General features: G+C 38.9%; 1 protein-coding gene across 1 annotated transcript in view; it reads left to right on the plus strand.

Annotated features, from left to right (window-relative positions):
• The window catches only part of CDK6 (cyclin dependent kinase 6), a 279,656-nt gene that overhangs the window by 194,512 nt on the left and 61,085 nt on the right, over positions 1-24,059 (plus strand). Inside the window, exon 4 of the mRNA XM_069086146.1 lies at positions 7,368-7,477. Coding sequence (XP_068942247.1) covers positions 7,368-7,477 — 110 coding nt within the window. The remainder of the gene's footprint in view (positions 1-7,367; positions 7,478-24,059) is intronic.

Consider the following 24,059-nt stretch of genomic DNA (forward strand, 5'->3'; position numbering starts at 1 on the left):
TCTCTGCTGGTATAATTGAAGAAATTTGCTTATTCTAGGTATTTTTAATAATGAATGTGAAGATAATTCAGAATCTAAAGGATTTGTGAGTTGTTCTTTAGGGGAAAATAGAGGACCCAGGACAGTTATGATAAAAATTGGTATTGTAGAAAATAAGTGATTGAAATCTCATTATTTGAAATATTTAGAAGTTGTGCTAAAATATAAAAATAAATAAATAAACAATCTGTACAGATCTGGGTCAGATAACAGAAGAGTAAGCAAGGTAATGTGACTTTTTTAAGAGAGAGAAAAAACCTCATGGCATATTTAGAATGAGCAATCAGGATTTTTTTTTAAAGCTCCTACTATGTGTTGGGCACTGTGATAAGTGCTGGATGAATGAAACTGTGCCTACTAGTGAAGAACCTAGGGCCTCTGGACATGCACATACAATGAATGAAACACTCCCCACCCACTGAGAGCTTTTGTTCTAATTGGGGGAAACAAGGACATACATAAGTACATATTGAATAAATTTGAAGAGACTAGAATACAAATGAATGAAATGCCAATTACTTTGAGGGGAGAACACTAGCGATTGATGGGATCAGCAAAGGCTTCCTGCAAAACTGATGTTTAGACCAGCCAGTGCGAAAGCCGAAGAGGGGAGATGTGATGTTGTGAGTAAGGAATCCGAGAAAAGACCAGTTTGACTGGCCCCAGACTGGTCAAGAGCATGATGTACAAGCAGGCTGGAAAGATAGGTAGGGCAAGGTAGTGGAAGGCTTTAAAAGCTAGACAGAGGAGTTTATATTTGGTTCTAGAGGCACTAGTAGTGGTAGGAAGCCACTAGAGTTTATTGATTAAGGGAGTTACTTGATCAGATGCCCCACGAATAGAAAAAAAAGCTACTAGCAAGTCCTCTATTTTCTGTTACGGTTATATGAGGAAGAGTAGCCATTTCTTAATATAAAAAAGAGCGAGTTCCCTACTTATGTCATCCTCTAAGACTTGATTAGAAATAAAGACTAATGCAGTTCTTGTTTTGTTGCTCTTCAGCTGTTTTTGTCTTACCCAACTCTTTGTGATCCCATTTGAGATTTTCTTAGCAGAGATACTAGAGTGGTTTGCCATTTCCTTCTCCAGCTCGTTTGACAGGTGAGAAAACTGAGGCAGACAGGGTCGAATGATTTGCCCAGGGTCACATAGCCAAGAAGTATCTAAGGGCATATCTGAATGCAGAAAGATGAGTCTTCCTGACTTCTTGCCTGGCACTCTGTCAAGTTTCACAGAATCTGAATAGGAAGTAGTGTCAGGAATCATTTAGTCCAACTCTAACTCTGCATCCTTCAGCCTCCTCTAAGACCTCTTATGATGATGAACTCACTTCATCCCAAGGAAGCACTTCTACTTGGGAGCAACTCTAATCATTAGGAAATATTTCCTACTTTGAATTGAAATCTTCCTCTTTGCAATTTCTACCTAATTCTGCCCTCTGGGACCAAGCAAACCAAGTTGAGACCCCCATATTGGAGATCTTCAAGTAGAGGGATAATTAACCACTTGCTGGGTATGCAACTATAGAGATTCCTTTGGTATATGTTATACTAGATGGTCACTGAGATCCTTCCAGCTCTAAAATTCTGGGATTCTGTCATCTGAAGACTTCTCTGTCCTCATACTGCATGGTTTTGAAGCCTTCCTGATCATACCCTCTAATAGCTATCACATTGGTGTACTTTCCAAAATGTAGTACCCATCAATGAATACAATACACAGCATTAAATATTCAGCATCAAATAAATGATGAACTAATTGCACATCATCCTGTTGTCTCGGGTTGAACATACATATTACTGAAAAAAGAAAACCAAGAACAGCAGCAACAACCCAGTTTCTGTTCAGAGCTACTAACTAATTAAATGTCTCCCAGCCTGTGTTTTTGCAATTGAATTTTTAGTATCTTTCTTTTAAACCTATTAAATTTTATCTTAGTAGATTCCAAGTCCTATGGGTCGAAACTGATCATATTAATCCGTTGTGTTCACCATTCTTTCCGTTTTGTGTAATAGACAGATTTGATAAGCATGCCATCTATGTCCTCATCCAAGTTCCTGATAAAAGTGTTGAATAGAACAGGACCAGAGAATTGATCAACAAGCATTATTAAGTGCTTTCTGTGTAGTAGACAATGTGAAAAACTGTAGTTTTACAAAGACAAAAATAAAATAGCCCCTGCTCTTGGGGAACTCAGGAGACACAACAAATACACAAATGAATGTATTAAAAAAAACACTTTTTTTTTCTTTTGAGAAAACTTCTGGAATACCATAAAGGGACTTTAGTTAGAAGCTTGGTATAGTAGGAAAAGTTAAATTTAAGGCCAGAATACCTGGTTCAGATCTTGGTTCTGCCCCTTACTCCTCCAATGAGCTTGAATAATACACTTAACCTCTCTCAGTTCTCAGTTCTGCATCAATAAAATGAGCAGATCAGATTAGATGACCTCAAAGGTCCCTTCCCATTCTTACTGTAGGATTCTATGACCTCTCTCCAAGTTGACATCAGTTAATTAATCACTGTTCCTTGGATCTGGTTAGTTTTTGTCAGTACAGAGCACACCCAACTGTGGTCTCATCTAGCTGACAGTTCCCCATCCTGTTCACAATAACATGAGAATGTATAATAAGTATTCTATTTCTTGTCTTCTCAATATTTTGAGGGAGCAAGAGAAGAATTTAATTATTTTTTTAATATGATGTTAAATGTCTCCTTGAAATCCAGTTATATACCATGTCTACTGTAGTTACCCTGCAAAAAAAAGGAAATTAGTTTGGCATGGCCTCTTCTGGATAATCTCATACTGGTCTTTTCTGATCATTGTTTCCCTCATAAACCAGTCCTTTAATAATATAATCCATAACTTTATACTTAACTTTATCTGCCAACTTAAAAGAAAACTGCATTATTATCATCAAAAGTCACTTTTGTCAGAGGTTTCTAAAGCATAGAATCACAGGATTTGAGAGATGACTATGACCTTAATGTCCATCCCATCCAACCCACCCACGAAAAGCAATCCTCACTTACTGTAACATACCTAGCTTGTCTTGCAAATGTTGGCCTAAAGGAATACTGTAAATATTTGTTAAACAAATTATATAATGCATTCGTTGCTTCATATCACATGCTTTCTAAAAATTTTGTTTTTAACACCATCATAGTTCTCCCCAGTATTCCTACCCTTTCTTATCCCAGAAAACCATCCAATTTAATAACAGTTTTTTAAGAAATGAAAAAGAAGAGTAAAAAAATTACTATCTCTGGTCAATACGTTTTTAAAGTATGAAACACATGCAATATTCAATAACATCTGTGGACTTCACACCTCCACAAAATGGGTTTAAGAGCATTGTGCTTTTAAGTTTCGTTGTATTCTTTAAAATCATAGTATTTTGTAGGCATCTTCAGAATAGTTGATCCTTATATTATCAGCTTGCTGAACTTTTAGGTAAATATGTGACCAATTGGATAACAATGCTGAATTTTACTGAACACAAGTTTATGATGACAATTGACAGTGTGACATGTAAACAGCTTAGTATCATAGATTCAGGGCTTGAAGAGACCTCAGAGACCTTCTATGCCTCACCATAATTCATTAATTTTCCCATCATTGTGCCCCCAATAGAAGGCATAATGGTAAGAAACCATTGAGATCCTAGGGATTGTCCATCACCACTCTGACACAGCTGTTTCCCATTTGGGAACTATTACTGGCTGCCAGGAGCTGTCCAAGGCTGAAGCTCATTTGGAGAAGGAAGAAGGGGGTAGAGTAGCCTGCTGAGCTTGTGTTTGTAAGTACACAGGCTCATGTGCCTTGTTGTATAGGACTGAATAGGTGACTTCTCATTGATCAAGCTCAGATTTTGTTGTATGTGTGTGTATGTATGTGTATTTGAACTCTAGAGTGACCTTGCACTTTGTTTCCAGACTGTCCCTTATATCTTGTTAATAGTCCTTGAAACTACCTTCTGTCTTGGGCTTTCCTGCTCATTACTCATTACTCACTTGCTCTTTTGCTTCTTTGAGATCATTAACAGAAAGCTTTCTAGCTCCAGCTCATCTGGATTCTCCAACCCCATGCCCACAAGGTTTCAGCCAAGGTCAAGGGGGGGTAGGAGACTAAAACCTAAAAACTAAAGTTATTAAATAAGATTAATGAGTAGATATCATTCCAAGCTTGGTCATGGTTCAGAAACTGAATGAAGAAACAGTAAATCTATTTTCTTAAGATACATATTTTAACAATCACTTAGGACCCAACCAGTCAATCAAAAACCTTTTATTAAATGCCTACTGTTTGCCAGGCACTGTACTATTATCCAAGAAACTTGAGAATTCTTTTAAAGATACTTTAAAACTTTGTAAATTCAATTTAACTTATTTATTCTGACTAATAAATAAGACCCATTTCTTTGGTTGTTTGTCAAAAGCTATTTTGAATGGTTACAGGAAAATTAAGACACCTTTGGCAGCAGGAGTAAGTGTTTCTGGTTAAAGACTGAATGGCCAAGAAAAGAGGGCCTTGTTAAAACTCATTGTAACAGGAAGTACTTGTTGCTTTGGGTTTATTATAGAGACTATGAAAAGTTTGTGTCCTCAGAATGCTTTAGAATAGGACCTTTTCTTTTCATCCCTTAAAGTCCTGAAGCCAGCAAGACTTGAGTCTTGAGTCTTGCCTCTGATACTTTGGTGTGATGTGAGGCAAATTATCTTAACTTCTCTGTACCTCAGTAAAATGAGGGGAATTGGACTGGATTGGGGGTCCTTCTGGATTTAAATCTATGATCCTATCATCTTAGATATCATCAATCTAAATACTCTTTCCCATGATACTAGTCATGACCCATTCATACTTACCGTCTTGTGTGACTCTTGTCAGTTTCCTCCCTGGAACATACTGGAGCTCCTCCCTATCTCTTGACATGGTATGGATTGATAAATGGAGCCCAAGAGCTTTCCATCAGTATCTCTCATCCTTACCATGTAATGGAAACACCTTTTCCAATAATATGTGTCTCCATTAATAGGCCAGCAGATATCGAACTTTAGTAAACTAAAGAGACTTTTTAAAACTAGTGCAATCTTAAGCTAGATTAAGAAAGGTATGATGCCTTGAACAATGGAAGAGATGATCCTACTGTACTGAGCCCTTTCTAGAGCACATCTGGAAATACTGTGTCCATGTGTGTAGATATTGCATCTTAGGATGTTCCCAGATAAGATGGTGTGTCAAGAGGAAAGTAACAAAGGTGGTGAAGGCTTTTGAGGTCATGCCATTTGATGATCAGCTGAAGGAATTGGAAATGATTAACCTGTAAAAGAGGAAACTTAGAAGCATGGATGTGATGGCTACTTCGAAGTATTTAAAGAGTTTTTATGTAGGAGAAGGATTAGATTTGTTCTTTGTCCTCCAGGGTAGAACTGGTAATAAGGGATGAATGATGCAGAATGGCCGATTTCAACTGTGTTAGAGAAAACTCCTTAAACATGAGAGTTGTATAAAAGTAAAACGGGCTGTTTCCAGAAGTAGAGGACTCCCCTTCACTAGATGTCTTCATGCAAACGCTGGTTGACCACGTTTGGAATGTGATAGAGGAGATTCTTGTTATAGATGGCCAGCTAGTCCAACCTTAAACAAGAATCTCCTCTGTAACATTCCAAATGTTTAAGAGGCTGTGAATTGAAAGCAGAATGATCAGTGCCTGAGTTGTACCTCTTGGTCTCAATGTTCTGACAGTCTTGACATCCCTGCCTCACTTCCAACAAGCATTTCCACATTTTCAGCAGCTTCCATATAAGGTCTCTAACAGTACCCCACTGCCGCTGTGTTCACTGTTAGTCGGCAGCTCCTCCAAAGATGGTAACCATTCGAATACCAAAAGAATCTTCCTGAAACAAAGATTTGACCATGTCACTGCCTGGCTCACAGTCTGTTATTGGACCACCTGTCCAGACATTTCACATTGTCCTTTACATACTCAAGTATTTAATGTTTCCCAACTTCGGTTCTGTCTTCTGCCTTCTTGCATTTACACAGACTCTTCCCTAAACCTGGAATTCATTCATTATTCATCTCTTCTTCCTGGCATCCATATCTTAGGTGCTACCCCTTACAGGAACCCTATTCTGATTCCACTCCATCTTCAAATTGTTTTATTTACTTCTCTGTGTACATGTTAGATACCCCAGTAGAATATAAAGATGAAAATGTTTAGAACCAATCTATTTTCCTTACCCTCAAACTAGGAATGATTGCTGGTCATTTTAAAATCATCATTTTATATTTAAGATATTTTTTAAAACACTCTCATGTTTTATCCTCCATCCTAAATGATTTTTGAAATATGTGTTAATGTTTTTTTTTTGAGAAAAATGGATTTGTGTCTATAAGAAGTTGGAACATTTCTACTCCCTTTAGAATGACATTCTCCAAACTATAATGTGTTCTTATCTGTCTGGGCTGTTTTAGGCATTTCCCCACCTGCATTCAAAAGAATAATAGGGTTTTCCCCCAGCCTTTGTCAGTCCTTTTGTGCCATCATTTTCTAAATAGGCACTATAGAAATTTATTATCTTGTCAGGAGGATTTGTTTAGTTTTCCATGTTCTCTCACTAAAAGCTTACTTTGACTCAGCACCTGTAATTTAGACTTTAAAAGTCCCGCATCCCCAAGCAGAGTAATGCCATGAGATGGGGTGCCGGGTATAGAATCAGAGGACTGGAGCTCAGATCTTGACCCTGCTACTCACTACCTACATGACCTTTAACCTCTCTTGCCCCCAGTTTACTTTTCTATAAAAGGAGTGTTCAACTAGCTAGCTTCTAAACCCTCTTCCATCTCTAAATGAATGATCCTGGAACTACTGCACTTTCCAATTTCCAAAGCTCTTCTCTACCACGCTGCCACTCTCTAGATTCTATTTCTAGTGACTTAAGAAAAAAATACTGATTTTAAGACAAGTCAATAGAAAACTTGCTTTTGGGGGGAGGTTTACTCTCCAAAATTTCCTTGTGTTATTTTACTGTCCTGAGTCAGCACCAGGGTTTGAGATAAGGCTAAAGTCAGTTGATCAACATTCATTAAATGCCTACTGTGTGTCAGGCACTGTGTTAAGAGCTGTAAAGTTTCTGGCAAGTCACTTGACGTGTTTGCATCCCTGAAAAATCCCCCTTTCCCTTCCTGCTTTGGTTACTGTAGTGCTCTGAAGAATTTTATGGGGATTTTTTTCTTCCTTGGATCTTGGCAGCAACTCAGATGGGGTATTAGCACTGAAGGAAAGAATTATTTTCTACTTCATGTATTTTTCTATCTTTTGTAGGTTGTCACTTTGTGGTACAGAGCCCCCGAAGTCTTGCTTCAATCCAGTTATGCCACGCCAGTGGACCTATGGAGTGTCGGCTGCATATTTGCAGAAATGTTTCGTCGAAAGTAAGAGCAACTATCATATGACTATTTTACCTGACAGTGGGATCTGAGTGTCCTGGTGACTTTATTGGCAGTTGAAAGCTTAACCTTGGTGTCATAATGGGAACAGGACTGGATTTAGTAAGAAGACTGTTGTTTCCCTTTTGGAAAGGGTCTCTTCCTCCCTAAACCTTAGATTTGTCAGATATAAAATAATAGAGTTGGACTAGATGGCCTTGGAAGTCCCTCCCAGCTCTGCATCTATGAACTTAAGATTATTAACCTGTTTCTATTTCCAAGAGGTAATTGTGGCTTCCCATTCCACCTAGCCTGGCAACTGTCATCAGAGTCAGAGAATTTGAGAATTGGAAGGGACCTAATTAACTGTCTAGTCCAATCTGTAAATGAAAGGAATCCCCAGTATGGCATCTTTAGTGAGCAGTCATACAGACTCTAACTAAAAACTTCCATCCATGGGGATCCCACCACCTGGGACTGAGATGACTCATTCTACTTTTATGAGGAAGTCAAAATTGGGTTCTTTGCAACTTCTACCTTCTAGGGCCAAACAGAGCTACTTACTTACCCTTCCTATTTAAGATAGCTGCCATACGGGTGGCTAGGTGGTGCAGTGAATAGAGCACCGGCCCTGGAGTCAGGAGGACTTGAGTTCAAATACAGCCTCAGACACTTGACACACTTACTAGCCGTGGGACTTTGGGCAAGACACTTAACCCCAAGTTCCCTCCAAAAAGAAAAAAAAAAGATAACTGCCATATCCCCCGTAAGTCTTCTCTTCTCCCAACTGAACACATTCAGGGCCTCCAGCCAATTTTCATATGACATGTAACCAGTTTGTAATCTTTCCTTATTATGCACTGAGGCCTTTTTTCTATTCACCAAATGTTTATTAAGTAATTACTGTGTGAAAGGCACACATGCTTGGCTCTGGGGTTACAAAAACAAACCAAAAAGAAAATATTGATGTCCTTAAGGAGCTTACATTCCATTGGGGATATAGCATGTAAATAGATAAATAAATACAAGATGATTTGAGGAGACAGGTCAGGAGTAACTTCCCCTGGGGATCACACTTGAAGGAAGATAAGGATTCTAAGGAGAAGAGAGAGGCAAGGCATGCCTCCCAGCAATGGGGGGGTAGGCAGAGATGGGGATGACAGTCTGTTCAAAGTCGGGGATTGGCAGGCAAGTCCCACAAATAGCCAGATTTGGGGAGTGATGTGAAATATGTTGGAAGGTAGACTAAAGGCCAGATTATAAAGTATTTTAAACACCAAACTGCATTGTATTTTCTCTGAGAAGTTAAGGAGCTATAGAAATTGAGTGAGAAAGACACATGGTCAGACCCATTTTTAAGGGAGATATTTTAGTGGTTATATGAAGGTTAAAGTGGAGATGGGAGGATTTAGAGGCAGAAAGACCAATTGCAAGGCTATTGCTATAATCCATCTGAAAGGTGATAGGGGTGGTGAGAGGAGGCAGAGAGAGAGCATACAAGTGCCACAAAAACTGATGGAAGAGAACATATTCAGGAGGCCGTGATCAGCAGTGTCCTAAACTGCCAGGAAATTAAGAAGAATGAGGACTGAGAAACGGCTACCATGTTGAGTAATTGAGAGAACATTGGTTGGAGAATGACTAACCGATGTGTGAATGTAATGATACCACTATGCTGTAAGAAATAGGAAGAATTCAGGGAAGCACTTAAATGAACTATTTAGTAGTGACATAAGCAGAACCAGGAAAAAAATAAAAGTAATGACTACAATAATGTCAATGAATATAACCAAAATCAAAGTTGAACACAGTGTAACCATGATGACTGAGCTTGGCCCTGGAGAAGAGTAGAGAAAATGTGTCTCCCTCCCTTTATTGCAGAGGTGGGGAACCTGGGATCTGGGATGTGGCATACATAGACTCTCTTTTCAATTTAAAAAGAAAAATTTTAATTTTGGCTTTTTTCCTGAATTTGAGCATCAAAAAATGAGCATGTCCACATCTATATTAGAACAGAGTAAGAGTTACTACTATTTAAATACAATTTGCTTTTCTTTTTAAGTATGTAATAAGTTAATGTAGTAGCTTTTCAAAGCTGTCTTGGTTATCTGTGCCTCTTTTAGGTCTTCTCTGCATCAAAAAAAAGATGCATCAGTGACCCTTTTTTCTTTCTCTTCTTTGTTTTCAAATTGCATATACTTTTCTCTATCATGGTTAGTATGTTGGTTAATTCTGTTCTGAACTGCTTTTTTGGCTTTTTTTTTCATCTTTGACCCCAAGAGGTGATTTCTTGAGTAAGGGATGGGGGAAAATATATTCAGAAATAAACATTAGGAGAGAAAGAAGCAGAAGGAAGGAAGGAGTGGATATGAAGTAAAAACCAAAGACATAAAACTAATTTTCTAAAAGAAAAGATGAGATTCATTTGAGTTTTGGTGTCATGCTAAATTGCAAGGGATTTAGAAGTGAGAGGAGATGAAGAATTGGAGTTGAATGTAGATGGCTGTTTTTAGGAGTTTTGGCTATGAAATGGAGGAGAGGTATAAAAGGATGAGGAGGAGATGGTACATTTTTTCAGGTAAAGGACTTTTAAAGAGCCTATTCGGGCACTTCAGTGGGAGACCTGGACTTGGTTATAAAGCAGCAGGGAAAGAGGTAGTCAGTAAGGATAAATTGAAGATAGAGGGAGCAGAGAGAATGATCAAAGGTGAGTGTTCCTGAAGGATATGGAAAACAATGAGATCAAAAGCACAAGGGAAGGGATTATCCTTGATGAGAAGAAAAGTTACCCCTCCCTCTCAGTCTAGAATAAAGCAGGGAAGAATAGTGGTAGGGGTAATGTAGAAGGGCTTGGGTATATAGGATAGGGGAGAAAAAGAAGCACACAGTAGATGGCTTCTGTTCTCTCAGTAGCAACAGAGAGGAGAGAAAGGTAGAACAAGAGCCTTAAAGAAAAGATTGGAAAAGATATTGTGAGGCGTGCAGGAGAGAATCAGCCAGGGACGAATAAAAGGGTTGTTGTGCAACACTAGGAACCCATCTGAAATTTGAGAGCAGAAATTTGTAGTGGGTCCGGTTAGCACAGTTGCATGCCTTCTCCATTTGCTTTTAGCAAGATATGAGTAGAAAGCATTGATGGTGGGGGTAACCCAGGCCTATCATTTTGCAGGGCATGAGTGGTGATAGAACAAAGGGTCAAAGGATTTGAGGGTAAAAGGACAATGTATAGTTAATTAACTGTAAGGTCAAGACTACAAATTCCTCACTTTGGCATTTAATGATTACAAAGAGAAGAAAATGAACCTAGATCAAAGATAATGAACTAGGGGGCTCTTAGGGTTCGATAACCAGAAATCCCAGTGAGGATAAAGAAAAGATTTAAGGGGGAGTGAGGCAGAGGGATAGATAGGAGGAATTTTATTGTTCTAGACCATGGGAGGACAGTTATATAGAGGATGTTGAGGCCATGGGGGCAGGTAATAGAAGTTTAAGAGGTGACATACATTTTTAATGTCAGAAAGTGCCACATGTTGGAATTCATTCTTGTGATGTCATATATGTTAATAGGAAGGCCTAAAGCTTTTGATATATAGTTACACAGAGAGGACATCACTTTCAAAATGAGTCAGAGAAAGCACACTTTTTCTAAAGTGCCTGTGGTTGGTTTTTGGTTTTTTTTTTTTTTCAAGTCTTTTCCCAGTTCTGTTAAATATATTCTGTCTTTCTATTCTAATTTTGCTTTTATTTCCATTAAAAAACACCAATTAGGAAAGTGTTGGCCATGGGCCAATGCTTGGATGTTCTTTTTCTTGGGATGCGGTGGCCATAAGAGAAAGTATAGATGTCTAGGAAGGGAGGAGGGTTCACAGACTTAGGCAGAGTGTATAAGCCAAATAATGTCTTTGCAAACCTATTGATATTAGGGCAAGACTAAGGTAATCCAGTGATCCCTAGGATTTTGGGTGGGTCACACACAGTACACATCCTACCTGTTTGAATATGCAATAGAAAAGAATGGATCATGGGCTAGTACCAGAGTGAGTAGGAAAGTCATTCAGTCAGTCCATAAGCATTTACTAAGCACCTTCTGTGTGCCAGACCCCGTAGTAAGCACCAAAACATGTTATGCTGATAAAAGAGAGAGCCCAGGACTGTGACTAATAATTTATCAGACTCTTTTAGCCTGAATCTGTACAGCCATAAAGGCAGTTAGGAAGAACAGTGGATAGAGCCCTAGCCCTAGAGGCAGGAAGACCATAGTTCAAATCTGACCTGAGACACCAGCCATGAGAACCTGGGCAAGTCAACTTTTAACCTCTTTCAGCCTCAGTTTCCTCATCTGTAAAATGAGGTTAATAATAGCACCTCCTTCCTTGGGTTATTGTAGAATATTTGTAAAGTGTTTTGCAAATCCTAAAGCACTGTTAGTAGTTGTAGCTACTAGTATTAGTACAACTTACAAATTAGTATTATCAGATCATAGGCTGGAATATTTAGAGTTGAGGGTCACTTTAGAGGAGGAAAGGAGAGAGAAAGAAAGGAAGGAAGGGTTGATTTATTAAGCACCTGCTGTATACCAGGCACCATGCTAAATACTTTACGAATATCATCTCGTTTGATCCTCACAACAACCCTAGGAAGTAGGCACTGTTTTCTCCATTTTACAGTTAAGGAAACTAGGCAAAGAGAAGTGACTTGACCAGGAAGTGCTGGATTTATACCCAGGTCTTTCTGACTCTAAGCCTGTCTCTAGGACCACCTAGTCCAACTCCTTGAAGAAACTGGTAAAGTTACTTGCTCACAGTCAGTCATACTAAGAGTTGGGATTAGAGTTGAGATATGAATGCAGGACCTTCACCTCAAAATCCATTACTTTCCCCCCCCATACTGCTCTGCCTTTCCATTGCCTCTGAGCTGGGGGTCCTTCAACATTCACTGCCTTTCCTTCTGTTCCATATTGATAGAACCATGCCACAAATATCCACTGGAGGACAGTAGCTGACAGTGGGAGGCACTGGCCACTTCGGAAGGGAAGCCCAAAGCTCCTTTAGGCCATACTGGTTCAGAGGAAGCCCTGTTCTGAGTGTGTCCTGTTCTGTCTAGAGCACTCTCTCTCACTTGGTCCTGGTTTTTTATCTCTTTAACTTATTTTAAAGATGGGGGACCTCCGGACCTCTGCTCTTTACCCTTGATAATCTCAACAATGGCCTGGGGCCAAAAGCAATATAATTCTCATGTAAAGTAATTTGTGGGAAAGGAGAAGGCTAGAGAGAAGGGAAATGGAGATGGGAGGTAAGAAAAAACTGGCTATCTATCACATGCAAAATGGAGGAATAACCAATTCCAAAATTAGAAAAGAGGCCTGTGGGATCGAGTCAGATTCCCAAGGGCATTTTGGGCAGAAACAACTTCTGAACTAGAGGAAAAAAAGACAGTGGGGCCATTGTTTTTCTGCATGCGGCATCATTCTCAGTACCATCCACCTTTAATACCTGGCCCCTTTATTACGTCTATATTTTTGGTTACATTAAAAAAAGCCATTCACTGAAGGCAGTGCTATGTGATATCAAAGCCAACCCAGTGGGATAGGCCTACAGTTATGTTCCTCCCACCACCTCCTCCCCAATTTTTCTATTGTTACTTTTTGATTTTATGCTACACTCATTTCTCCTGAATCTCTTCTCTCTTGAATCCTTTTTTTTATTGACAAAATCAGTAAAACCATTTAAACACAACCACCTAACACAACAGCATCAGCCAACGGCATATATGCTATAGTCTCATAATCCACATCATTTTATTGGGAAGAAAAGTCATGTTTCTTTATCAGTCCCCCAGGACCTGTTTTGTTCATCATGGTTCATCATAAATTGACTGGGTTTTTTTTAAGCATTTGTCACTTAAGCATCACCACTGCTATTATGTATATTGTTCTTACTGTCTTGGTGGTAACTTTGGGTAAGTCGCCTCACCGTGAAGCTTCATTTTTGTCATTGTAAAATGAAGGTCCAAGCTAAATGACCCCTAAGGATCTTCAATCTCCAAGGTTATAAACTGTGGCTTATTGTTGACTTGAGAGACACTTGTAGGAATGACAAGTCCATTTCTAAAATTCCATTGCATAAAAGTATGTCTTTAGTCCTCTTCACTCTGACATATTCTCTCCCCGCAGTTTCATTCCATCCCATGGCCCCAGTTGCTTCCTCTGCAGATAGCAACCCCCAAATTTTTATCTGCCACTTTGCCTTCTCTCCTTTCTCTCCCGACCCATAGAATTTGCTCTCCAAGTGTCAATAGAACAGCTCTTCTATGTAACCCACTCCTCCTTCAGGCATTACTCTTTCTGTCAGGAACTCATTGCTGTCCTTAATGTTCCCTCTAATTGAATTCAAACTCTTTGGAGGTAAGAACTGTCTCACTTTTATATTTTTATAATTAGCATCTTACAGTGTCTGACACATAGGCACTTAGTTAATGAATATTGATTGGTTGATAGATCGATTTTCCATTTAATGGCCAAATTCTACTCATTCTTCTGCCCAAGAGTCTCTCACATTCAGCCCCTCCTTTCTGTTCACAATGTTACTGCCCTAGGATATGTCCTGCTTGCCACCCATTTGGCAGAACATGTGATAAGGCCCAGATGACCACAGGGTACATCATTAGGACAGGTAGGGGGGTCTGATGATTTTAGCAAAAGGATTGTAGGTAGTGAGTCCCAGCTCATTGAAGTGATAGGAGCAGCCATGAACATTCTGTAGGGTGGATACCTTGAAGGTACCGACCCACCACCCTTGGGAAGTGGAGACAAACCTGAGAGAATTCTGGGTTCCCACCAAATGGGTGAGATAGGAGTTCGTATCCATCCAGAAGGAGGGAAAAAAGAGAGAGGCATTAGCAGGGAGGTGAAGGAAAGGTGGCTCCATTGCCTGACCAAACCATTGGATTGCATTCAATCCCAAGGGTCTAGATAGCCTGGATCAAAAACAGGAACGGGTAAAGGCAAAAGGCAAAGGTGCCTCCACTCCACCCCAATACCAGTCAGTCATTTTGAACAGTAGTACAATGTAATAATAAGAATGAATAATAATCCTGCCATCTTATGGATTCTTCTCCATTAATACCAAAATATCATTTAGACTTTATAATTGTAAAATTATTAACATACACCAAGGAAAGATAGAAATTAAAATCTTTGATTTTGAATCTGGAGGTCATGTTGAGAAAATGGACAATGGTGATATGTACAAATATTTTGGTCTCCTCCACAAAATATACACACTGACCATCGGGGAAAAAAGGCTCTGACTGAATACATTGAGACTCATTACTATCCTGAAATCATTACTTAATGGGAAGAATACATTAAAAGCAATTAAACCCTATATAGTACCAGTCTAAATATATCTTTTAAACAACTGTAAAATTGATCCTAAGAGATTTGAAAAGCATCCTAATAAAAACCCATACTGTATTTTAAATAACACAGGATCCATATAGTAAGAGAAATATTTCCTCCACATAAAGGAGAGAGTATTAAAGGACATCATTAGAGTACAAGAGCCCCAACAGGACCCCTGTATATGTTAGTCTGTTTTCTAAGTGGGATTGTTTCATTTTGTGATATCCTCCGTGCCTAGAATAGTGCCAAGCACATATTAGACACTTGCGAAATGCATATTCATAGACTGATCCATTTTGCTCACGTTGGAAAGCCGATTCACCTTTTGTCCACATTTTAATGTTATCTCGTACAATAAATGCATTATTTGCAGATATGTTTTGCTTTTTTTTTTTTGAGGCATCATCACATAATGAGTAGATCATAGAACCTTTAAGCTTAACCCAATTCTGGGTTCGAATTGAGATCTGATGTTTAATCTCAAAAATTTAGTTTTCTCATCTGTAAAATGGGAATAATACTAATGCTAATTATACTTCCTACATAAGAGGATTGTTGCAAAGAGAAGTGCTTTGTAAAACCTTAGAGTCCTATGTAAATGAGAATATTACTTATTATTAAGTTGAACAAATAAGAAATGAGGAAAAGCAAAAGATATAAATACCTTAGCGTTAGCTTCACTGATGAATTGACGGAATAATCTTTTTTTCAGAGAAGAATTTCAGAATTCCACTAATCGTTAAATTAAAGTAGTGGCCAAAATAAATAAATAAACAAACACAGAGGTTTCTCCAGGGTGATACTGTGAAACTAAAACCTAGCAATCCTGACTGGCCCCAGAACCAGAACTAGTGTCATGACAGTAATGGGATTTTCCAGGCAGCAACAGAATAAAAACAAAACAAAATCATACATTAAAAAAGTGAAACTTGTTAGTAATTCTATGAATATAGAGATTGTGGTGAACAGATAGCATTTCTAAGAAATTCTAGGTTGCTAGCAAGACTGGTCCCTCCATAGGAAATGCCAAATGCCACCAGGAAGAATACAAAAAAAAAAATCGTAACCATTGTAGGAATGAAACCACTAAGCTATCAGAGTCAGAGAGCTGTGTTGGCTGCTGGTCTCTTTGGACTGGCTCTTCCCACTCACTTCCTGTGAATTCCACAGTGGCTACCTGGGAGTTGACCAGACAGTTGTATTGTAGGTTCCTGTGTGTGAGCGTCGGAAAGCAGACACCAGATGCCCAAACACCAGCCCAAACATCCTGCTGGTCTTTCCCATTGGTTAGTCTGTGCTAGGGTTGCCCCACATTACAGAAGGGTTTTCAGTGACATCCTGGCATCTGGTTCTCTTGAAAGAGATGGAAACACTTCCTCATTTGCTACTGAGACATCCAGAAGTAGGCCCCAGGCTGAAAGACTGAGCAGGTCCTCTCAGGACTGATTCTGAGGAAATCTGGGCTATAAGAAGACATTTTCTTTTTATTCCTATATTACACACACACACACACACACACACACACACACACACACACACACTATTTTGTCTACTGCGGGATTTAAAGCTATCTGGACACAACTTTAAAGGAACTCTTTGGTGTAATAATAACAATATTCAGATTTATAGAGAGCATTAGTATGATATTAATAACAGTAGCTAGATTTATAGTGCTCTCTATGAGCACTCTTAGATTTGCAAACTACTTTATTTTTCTCCCTCCTCCCCCACCCCCCCATTTTATAGATAAGGAAACTATGGCTGGAAGAGAATAAGTGACTTGCCCCCAGTCACACCGAAACTAAATGTCCAAGTCAGAATTTGAACTCAGGTCTTGCTATCTCTGTGACTTTCCACTTCTTGTAGGAGAAACTAGCCAGGATTTGAATCTGGAGAGAACTGGTTTTGAATCCCATCTTTGAAATTTATAGCTATGACTGTGGGCAAGTCATTTGAGCTATCTAAAGTAAACTTCAGTTTAGTTATCTTTAAAATAAGAATAATAGTGCTTATTAAACTTATTTTGCTAGGTTATGGTAGGGTTTTTGTAAATCTTAAAAATGTAATAATAAATTTAAAAAATAATAAATTAAAAAATAAATTCCCTGTTATTATTGATGATTATTATTATTTTCCTTGATTTAGTTGTACCCAAGGAAGTAAACATCCTTTTTGATCTCTGGACCAATTATTGAGAACCCCAAAGAGCTTTTGTTTATGTAAACTATATTTTATATATATATATGTATATATATATATATATATATATATATATATATATATATATATATATATATTTACCACATCGGGAATTAAATGTCTTTGTATTATAAAAATGATTTTAAATCTCTTGAGAAATGCTAATTTAATGGATGTTTTTGTCCAGACACAATTTTTTCCTTATAATATCATTGTCATTCAGTCATTTCAGTCATGTCTGGCTTTCTGTAACCCCATTTGAGTTTTTCTTGGCATAGATCCTGGAGTGCTTTGCCATTTCCTTCCCCAACTCATTTTATGGATGAGGAAACTGAGGCAAACTGGGTCAAGTGACTTGCCCATGGTCACACAGCAAGGAAGTGTCTGAGGCTAGATTCGGACTTAGATGTGTCTTCCTGACCCCAGGCTCGGTGCTCTGTCCACCGTGCTACCTGGCCACAGTTCTTAGCCTTATTAATGTGTAATTAATGAGATTAAAGAGGTAGTATGATGTAGCAGATAGAACTGGGATCAGACCTCACCTCTGACATGGTGGTTCTGTGCTCTGGGCAGGTCACTTGACAGAGCAGTAGACAGCTTCCTGAGACTGTAGGAGAAGATGCAGCCCCACAGAGGGAACTTGAGAATTTCTTAGAGCGGTAAAAGCATAGACCTAGTCCCTCTCCTTAATGAGTTTGGAGAGTGAGTGTCATGTGCCACCTTTTCTCTTTTCTCTTTCCTTTTTTCTTTTTCTTTTTTTTGTTCTCTTCCATTAGAAACTAATTATTCATAATTTCATATGATATGCTTAGGAGTGTGAAGAGAGTGACTCCTTTATCCTTAGAAACAGAATCACAAGACAAGTAAATAGCAACCAATAATTACTATATTTGCTTTTTATAGCCCTACCTAATTGATATCACTCTGTCCCTCTGCCACACCCCCCTTTTTTTCTTGTTTTGAGATAAAAAATTATTGCTAGTTAATGTTTCTTCGTCTTATTTTGCTATTTTCCAGGAAGAAAAATGGCTAAGTTAAGAAAGTGAGCTAAATAGTTATCATTAGTTAGGATGGGGAGAGCTAGTCATCATTGTTTGCTTTCCAAGACAACTAAGTTTCATTGTCTTCCTTCTTATATCTTCTTCCTACTTCTCTTGGGCTAAGGATGCAGAGCTTTTAACTTTCCCAGCAGTGAGGTGGGGGTGTAGCCACTGGCTAGCTCTTCTTTCCCAGGAACCAGTGGAGCACAAACCACAAATCTGACCCTTAAAAGGAAAGGAAATCCTGAATGTAAACAGTTGGAGTTCATCACCCTGCCTCCTGGCCTTCGTTCAGAAACACATATGCAGCCATAAAGCTTCACCCTCTCTGTGGCCTTCTGATCTATGTGTCTTTTCCAGTAACTGGAGGAATTCTTGAAGGAAGGGAGAAGTTTTAGGAGATGCTGTTTCCCGTGACTTCTGTAATTCATGAAAGTTGCCCTGGGAAGAGACAGAGAGACTCGGATACTTCCCTACCTCTCCCTTGAAGATTGCTAAATTAAGATAAAAGGGATGGGTGTGGCTAGGTAGCACAATGAATAGAGTACTGGCCCTGGAGTCAGGAGGACCTGAGTTCAAATGCGGCCTCAGACACTTAAAACTTATTAGCCGGGTGACCTTGGGCAAGTCACTTAACCCCAATTGCCCTGCCTTCCCCCCTCCAAAAAGCAAAATAAAAATAAAATAAAAGGGACAGAATGGGTATAACTTCAGTGTGTATGTGTGTGTTTTAAGATGTTAAGCTAGGTTACAATCAAGACTACCTCCTTTCAGCTATGAAAGTCTATGTGGGTTTCCTTTTTCTTTTTTTTATTAGTATGGTCAGGACGGGAAAATATCAATCTCATTTTGTCCAATTAAAATAATTATGTTAAAGTTCCAAATATTACTTCAAGCTAGTTTTTTCTGAATTTGGAAGTAATAGAAAGATCAGTTCTTTTATAGACATCAATACTTGGACTGGACATGAATTTATTTTATTAAGTTTATTTCTATGCTATTCCCCAGAACAGAGGTTAGAGGGAAGAATAAAAACATAGAATCTTTTATACGTACATATGTGTGTCTCAAAGACATGTATTTCACATATGGGTATGTGTATTCCAGACAAATTTATTTCTAAAAACATTCCTACATCAAATTTTGTCTCCCACTTACTTTCACTGGATTAGCTAACTCCTTGAACTCTTAAACCAAGCAACCCAGTCCTCCATATGGGAAGAGAAACAAACCCATTACATCTCAATTAATTTTCTTTCTGAACCTGGAATCAAATTAAGATTCTCAGACATGGGACAAGAAATTTAATCATTTTTTATTCTAAAACATTTCTAAGGAATACTTATTATATACATTAAAGTGTGTGTTTTTTAAAAATAATAATAACTTTCTTGGCCAGTGGCATATTGCCTCTCTTCCTGGGACTCAGTAAAAGTTGGTTGCAACAGGGGCTAACAGTCCTGAAGTCCTATCCAGTTTTTTTGAAATGGGCATCTTTTAGATATATGATTGTACCTGACATCTAGAGTTCCATATACCTCAACTGTTAGAACTCTGTTGATTCCTCTGCAAGGATGTGATGAAAGCTTGCTTTATATCTATTTCTTACCAAATAACCTTAAGGTAAGTTGATCAGATGTGCCAGGGAGTGTACTGAGTGATACATGGGCCTTTCTTTTAAGTTAGTGTGGATTAATGACACTTTAGTACATGTCTGAGTAGCTGTATTATCCAGGTGCTCTGCTGAAGGAAAAGCTGAGAAAGGAGATTACCACAGGGAGATAAATTCCTTCCTTGCTTCTGTGCTAAAATTTTAGGGTATAATGAGCACTCTTACAGACCATCTACAATCTGTTGATAACTCCATGTGGTCCACTGCAGTAAGGGTGGTCTGTGTCTGTCTGATATTCATTCTCCATTATTTCTCACTTAAGGAGGTCTTCAAATCTGCTTCCCATCTGGCCTTCTCACTGTGGCTTGGGAAGCTGGTGTCTGATAAGGCCAAGTATTTAGCTAAACCAAAAAAAGAGGGGATTGGGTAGGGAAGTTTCTCTCAGAAATAAAAATAATTACTACTTAAGGGTAGCTTTTATTATAAAAATTGTGGTGAATAGGGCACCATTTGGGCTGTCTACCTTGTCCTAAAAAATATACTGAAGGTCATGACTATATTGAGCTGTTGAGTCACTGCCCTGGGTTTGACAACCAAATGAAAAGGTCAGCTGCCTAGAGCTCTGTCTATACAGCAGATTCGGAGCTGTTTTCTATTTAGCTTTGTTTTTCTGGGGTTTTAAATTTGTCTTTGTGTTGATCATTTGTTCTTAGAGATACACTTACCAGTCTGTATTGTTCAACTAGGGTCAAACAAATACCATTCTGTGTACTTCACCTTATTTTTCTATAAACTTTATTCAGAATCAGAAAGTATAATACAGCCAGGTTAACTAAAAGTGAAACTTTTTTCTGTTCATACCAGGACACTTACAAACTTTGAGGAACATACCCACTTGCAACAGAATTCCAAAATGGCAGATCATAGAGTGGAAATGAGGTTTTCTTTAAAGCCTTCTCTTATCACTGGAAAAATCAGTCAGTTTGAAATTCTCAGTCTGCAATTCTGAAAATCAGGCATCAGAAATCCTACAAGAGGGTTTATGCTCTGCCCAATAGTCCCATTCTTAACAATGTGGCTGACCGACCACTCATCATAGAAGATCCATTTGGAGACAGCTTGTGCTGTATTGACTGCATTTAGCAGAATGTTACTGAATTCTGGGTCTCTGTTAAAAAAAATGTGTCTTCAGGGTTAGAAATGAATCTACAGTTTTGACAAATAATGGTATTGAACACAATCATTTTCCTTTTTTTTTCCTTCTAACCTCACAAAAGTAAACCTATCCCAGTTATCCCTTAGATGATTTTCTCTTTCCTTTTTTCTTTTTTTAAATTTTCTCTACATGACTGGAAACTAGATACTGCTCAAAGCATTAAAGGGAGTTCTATGATCGCTAGAGCTTCTTGTTAAGTCAGCCAACATTTATTGGTCTCCTGGGTGTCATGCTAAATGCTGGGCATACAAAGAAAGGCAGAAACCACTCCCTACCCTCAAGGTGCTCACAATCTAAAGGCAGCGACATCATTTGCAAATTTATAAATAAGGTACTGATGGGATAATGTCAGAGGGAGGGCCCTGGAATTATTGCTGTCTATGAAATTGCCTTTTACATCCAAACTTCTGAGGCATGTATGTCTTTTCCTTCTTCTCTGTGACATTCATGTGCATTTGGTTGGGGGTGGAGGGAGAAAGGAGGGTGGAGAAGATGGTTTGATTTCCAAGTCAAACCTCATGAAATTGGATTTATCTTCCCTGGAAGACAGGTGGCCAGCCTGTTACAGAGATGGTTCAGTATTACGGCTGGTCTCTTTTGGCCTCAAATCAAGGCTGATCAGAGCCAGACCACACATCTGACCCAGCAACCAGCCTCCCAATCTGGAGGCCCACATTGGCCAACACAACACCATGTTAGCAACAGCTAGGGGCTGAACTGGAATTGAGTGCCACCAGCAGACAAAGAACAGAAGTATACCCTAATGTGTTAATTTTTTTAATTATGGAGTTAAATAGACATGGTCTTCATCAATATTAATGTGGTTAAAATATGTTTCCCCCAATAAGATCACTTTTAATACTTGTATCTCAGGGTAGAACAAGTCATATGAGGAACTCTGACTTTCACTCACTGAGAAGCTGAAGGGTACCAGTACAAAGAGTGAGAAATATGAGTCAGGGGACTCAGGTTCAAATCCCAGCTTGACTGATTGTCATTTCTCTGACTTTGTATAAGTCATTGTATTTGTGAGTCTGGTTCCACATCTGTAAGATGAGGGAGGTTGTATCTGACAAAGAGATGGATTCGGAATCTAGGTCTTGCATCTTTAAATTCAGGGATCTTTCTGATTGGCTGAGAGTGAGCTTGGGTGGGTAGAATGAGCCTGTGATTTCACCCGGTTGATAGAATCCAAAAGCCACTTGGTATTCTGGGGAAGGATAAACAAGACTTCACCCCTGCCCTCAAGGAGCTTACATTCTAATGGAGTGTGAGACATACAATCATAGACCTGGAGAAGATTGATTGTTCTCTTTGTCTCACCCCCTCATTTTACAGATGAGGAAACTGAGGCCTAGAGAGGTTTCTGCCCAAGGCCACAGAGCCCTAAGTGACAAAAATAATTTGTAATATCATTTAGACTGATTTTTTTTTTTGAGTAAGATAAACAGAATTTTCAGGTCAGTGGTTTGATTAAATGTGCTAGGTCTGGAACCTGAGGAACTAATGGAATGTGAGCTATTTGAAGGCAGAGGCTTAGAGTAGGTACTTAATAAATGCTCAAATACAGCCTCAGACACTTGATACTTACTAGCTGTGTGACCCTGGGCAAGTCACTTAACCCTGATTGCCTCCTCAAAAAAAAAATCTTGTCCAGTATATTGAACTGAATTGAACCTATTTGGGGGGAGTCTGCAGGTTGTCCTTAGGGTTCATCCACATTAATTAACAGAGACCTAACCCCTATCCAAATGTTGCAAGGATGACTAAGAAGTGGGGATGGAACGTTTTAAAGAGGGATGTGACTGCCTTGACTCTCCCAGAAAACGGGCAATCTGAGGATCAAACAATCCAGAGCCTGCCTCAGCCTTCTCAGTCTTTACTTGCAGGGACTTTCTCAAGTGTCAGCAGTTGGGCTGATGGAGAGAGCCGTTAGTCAAATCCAGTAACCGTATTAATCTGTGGTTGGAGATGACTGTTAAAGCTAGGGCCAGGTCATTCATTTGTGGGTTCTTTTTCCTTCCAGCTTCCAATCATGCCGGCCTTCCAGCCGGAGGAATAAATGCCACCAGTAAAGGAAACCGTTGATAAACCAGAAAAACCAAAAACTGTCACTACCCATAATAACCAAAAAAAAAAAAAACCCTGTAAGAAGCAAGGGGGGAGGGCCAAGGAGAACAAAGGAAATTGTATGAGGCTATTTAAATCTACCCAGTTCATTGTGATTTCTGGAGCTTCAGCATCCCTCCAGCCCTGACTCGAATTTTCCAGTGAGAACAGGAAGGCCCCAAGTACCCAGTGCATGCCTGTTCTCCAATAAGTCTCCTTACTAAGGGAACAAGGACTATATCTCCAAGGAAGAGTGAGTGATTTGTGCTTAATTGGGGCTAGGTCAGCCAGCTTCCTAACATGTTTGTTGGACCAGAGGCATACAAAGAAACCCGAGTGTCTCCAATCTCAGGATGATGTCAAGAGAGTTCTCACTGTAATCCTCTTTGCTGAATTTTCCAGAACAAACGTTCAATAATATTGCCACCATTCACTAGGTAGAAAGAAATGCCTGTTGTAACTGAGAAGTACTTAGAAATAAATCTGCCTCCTATTGGCTTCTTTTTATTTCAAGAGCTTAGGACTGGCAGCCCTCCATATGTGTGCACCAAGACTCTTAGAATTTTTTTTTTTGAAATTCTTTTTAAAAAGAAAACAAACAAACAGCCAAAACAACTTTCAGTAAATCTAGATTTATTGACCTGGAAAATCAAATACATCCTTAAAGGGACAGAGGATATAAGCCCCAAAACAGTGTCTAGAAATGGTTGAACACACCCAGTGTTTTTTATTAATGTATAACAAGAAAATTGCTGTTCTGGGTCAATTTAATCAGTCAGCGTGCATTCATTGAATGTTTACTTTGCTTCCAACACTTTGCTAAGGACTAGGAATACAAAGAAAAGCCAAAAATACAGTCCTAGCCCTCCAGGAAGTAACCTTCTAATAAGAGGAAACAACATGCAAACATATATGTGTCTCTAAGAGATAGACAGACAGGTAGGTAGATAGATAGATAGATAGATAGATAGATAGATAGATAGATAGATAGATAGATAGATAGATAGATA

Source organism: Petaurus breviceps, unplaced genomic scaffold (genome assembly GCF_028583685.1).
Source record: "Petaurus breviceps papuanus isolate PSGF00001 unplaced genomic scaffold, PetGlider_PUasm1.0 178, whole genome shotgun sequence".
Classification (NCBI taxonomy): domain Eukaryota; kingdom Metazoa; phylum Chordata; class Mammalia; order Diprotodontia; family Petauridae; genus Petaurus; species Petaurus breviceps.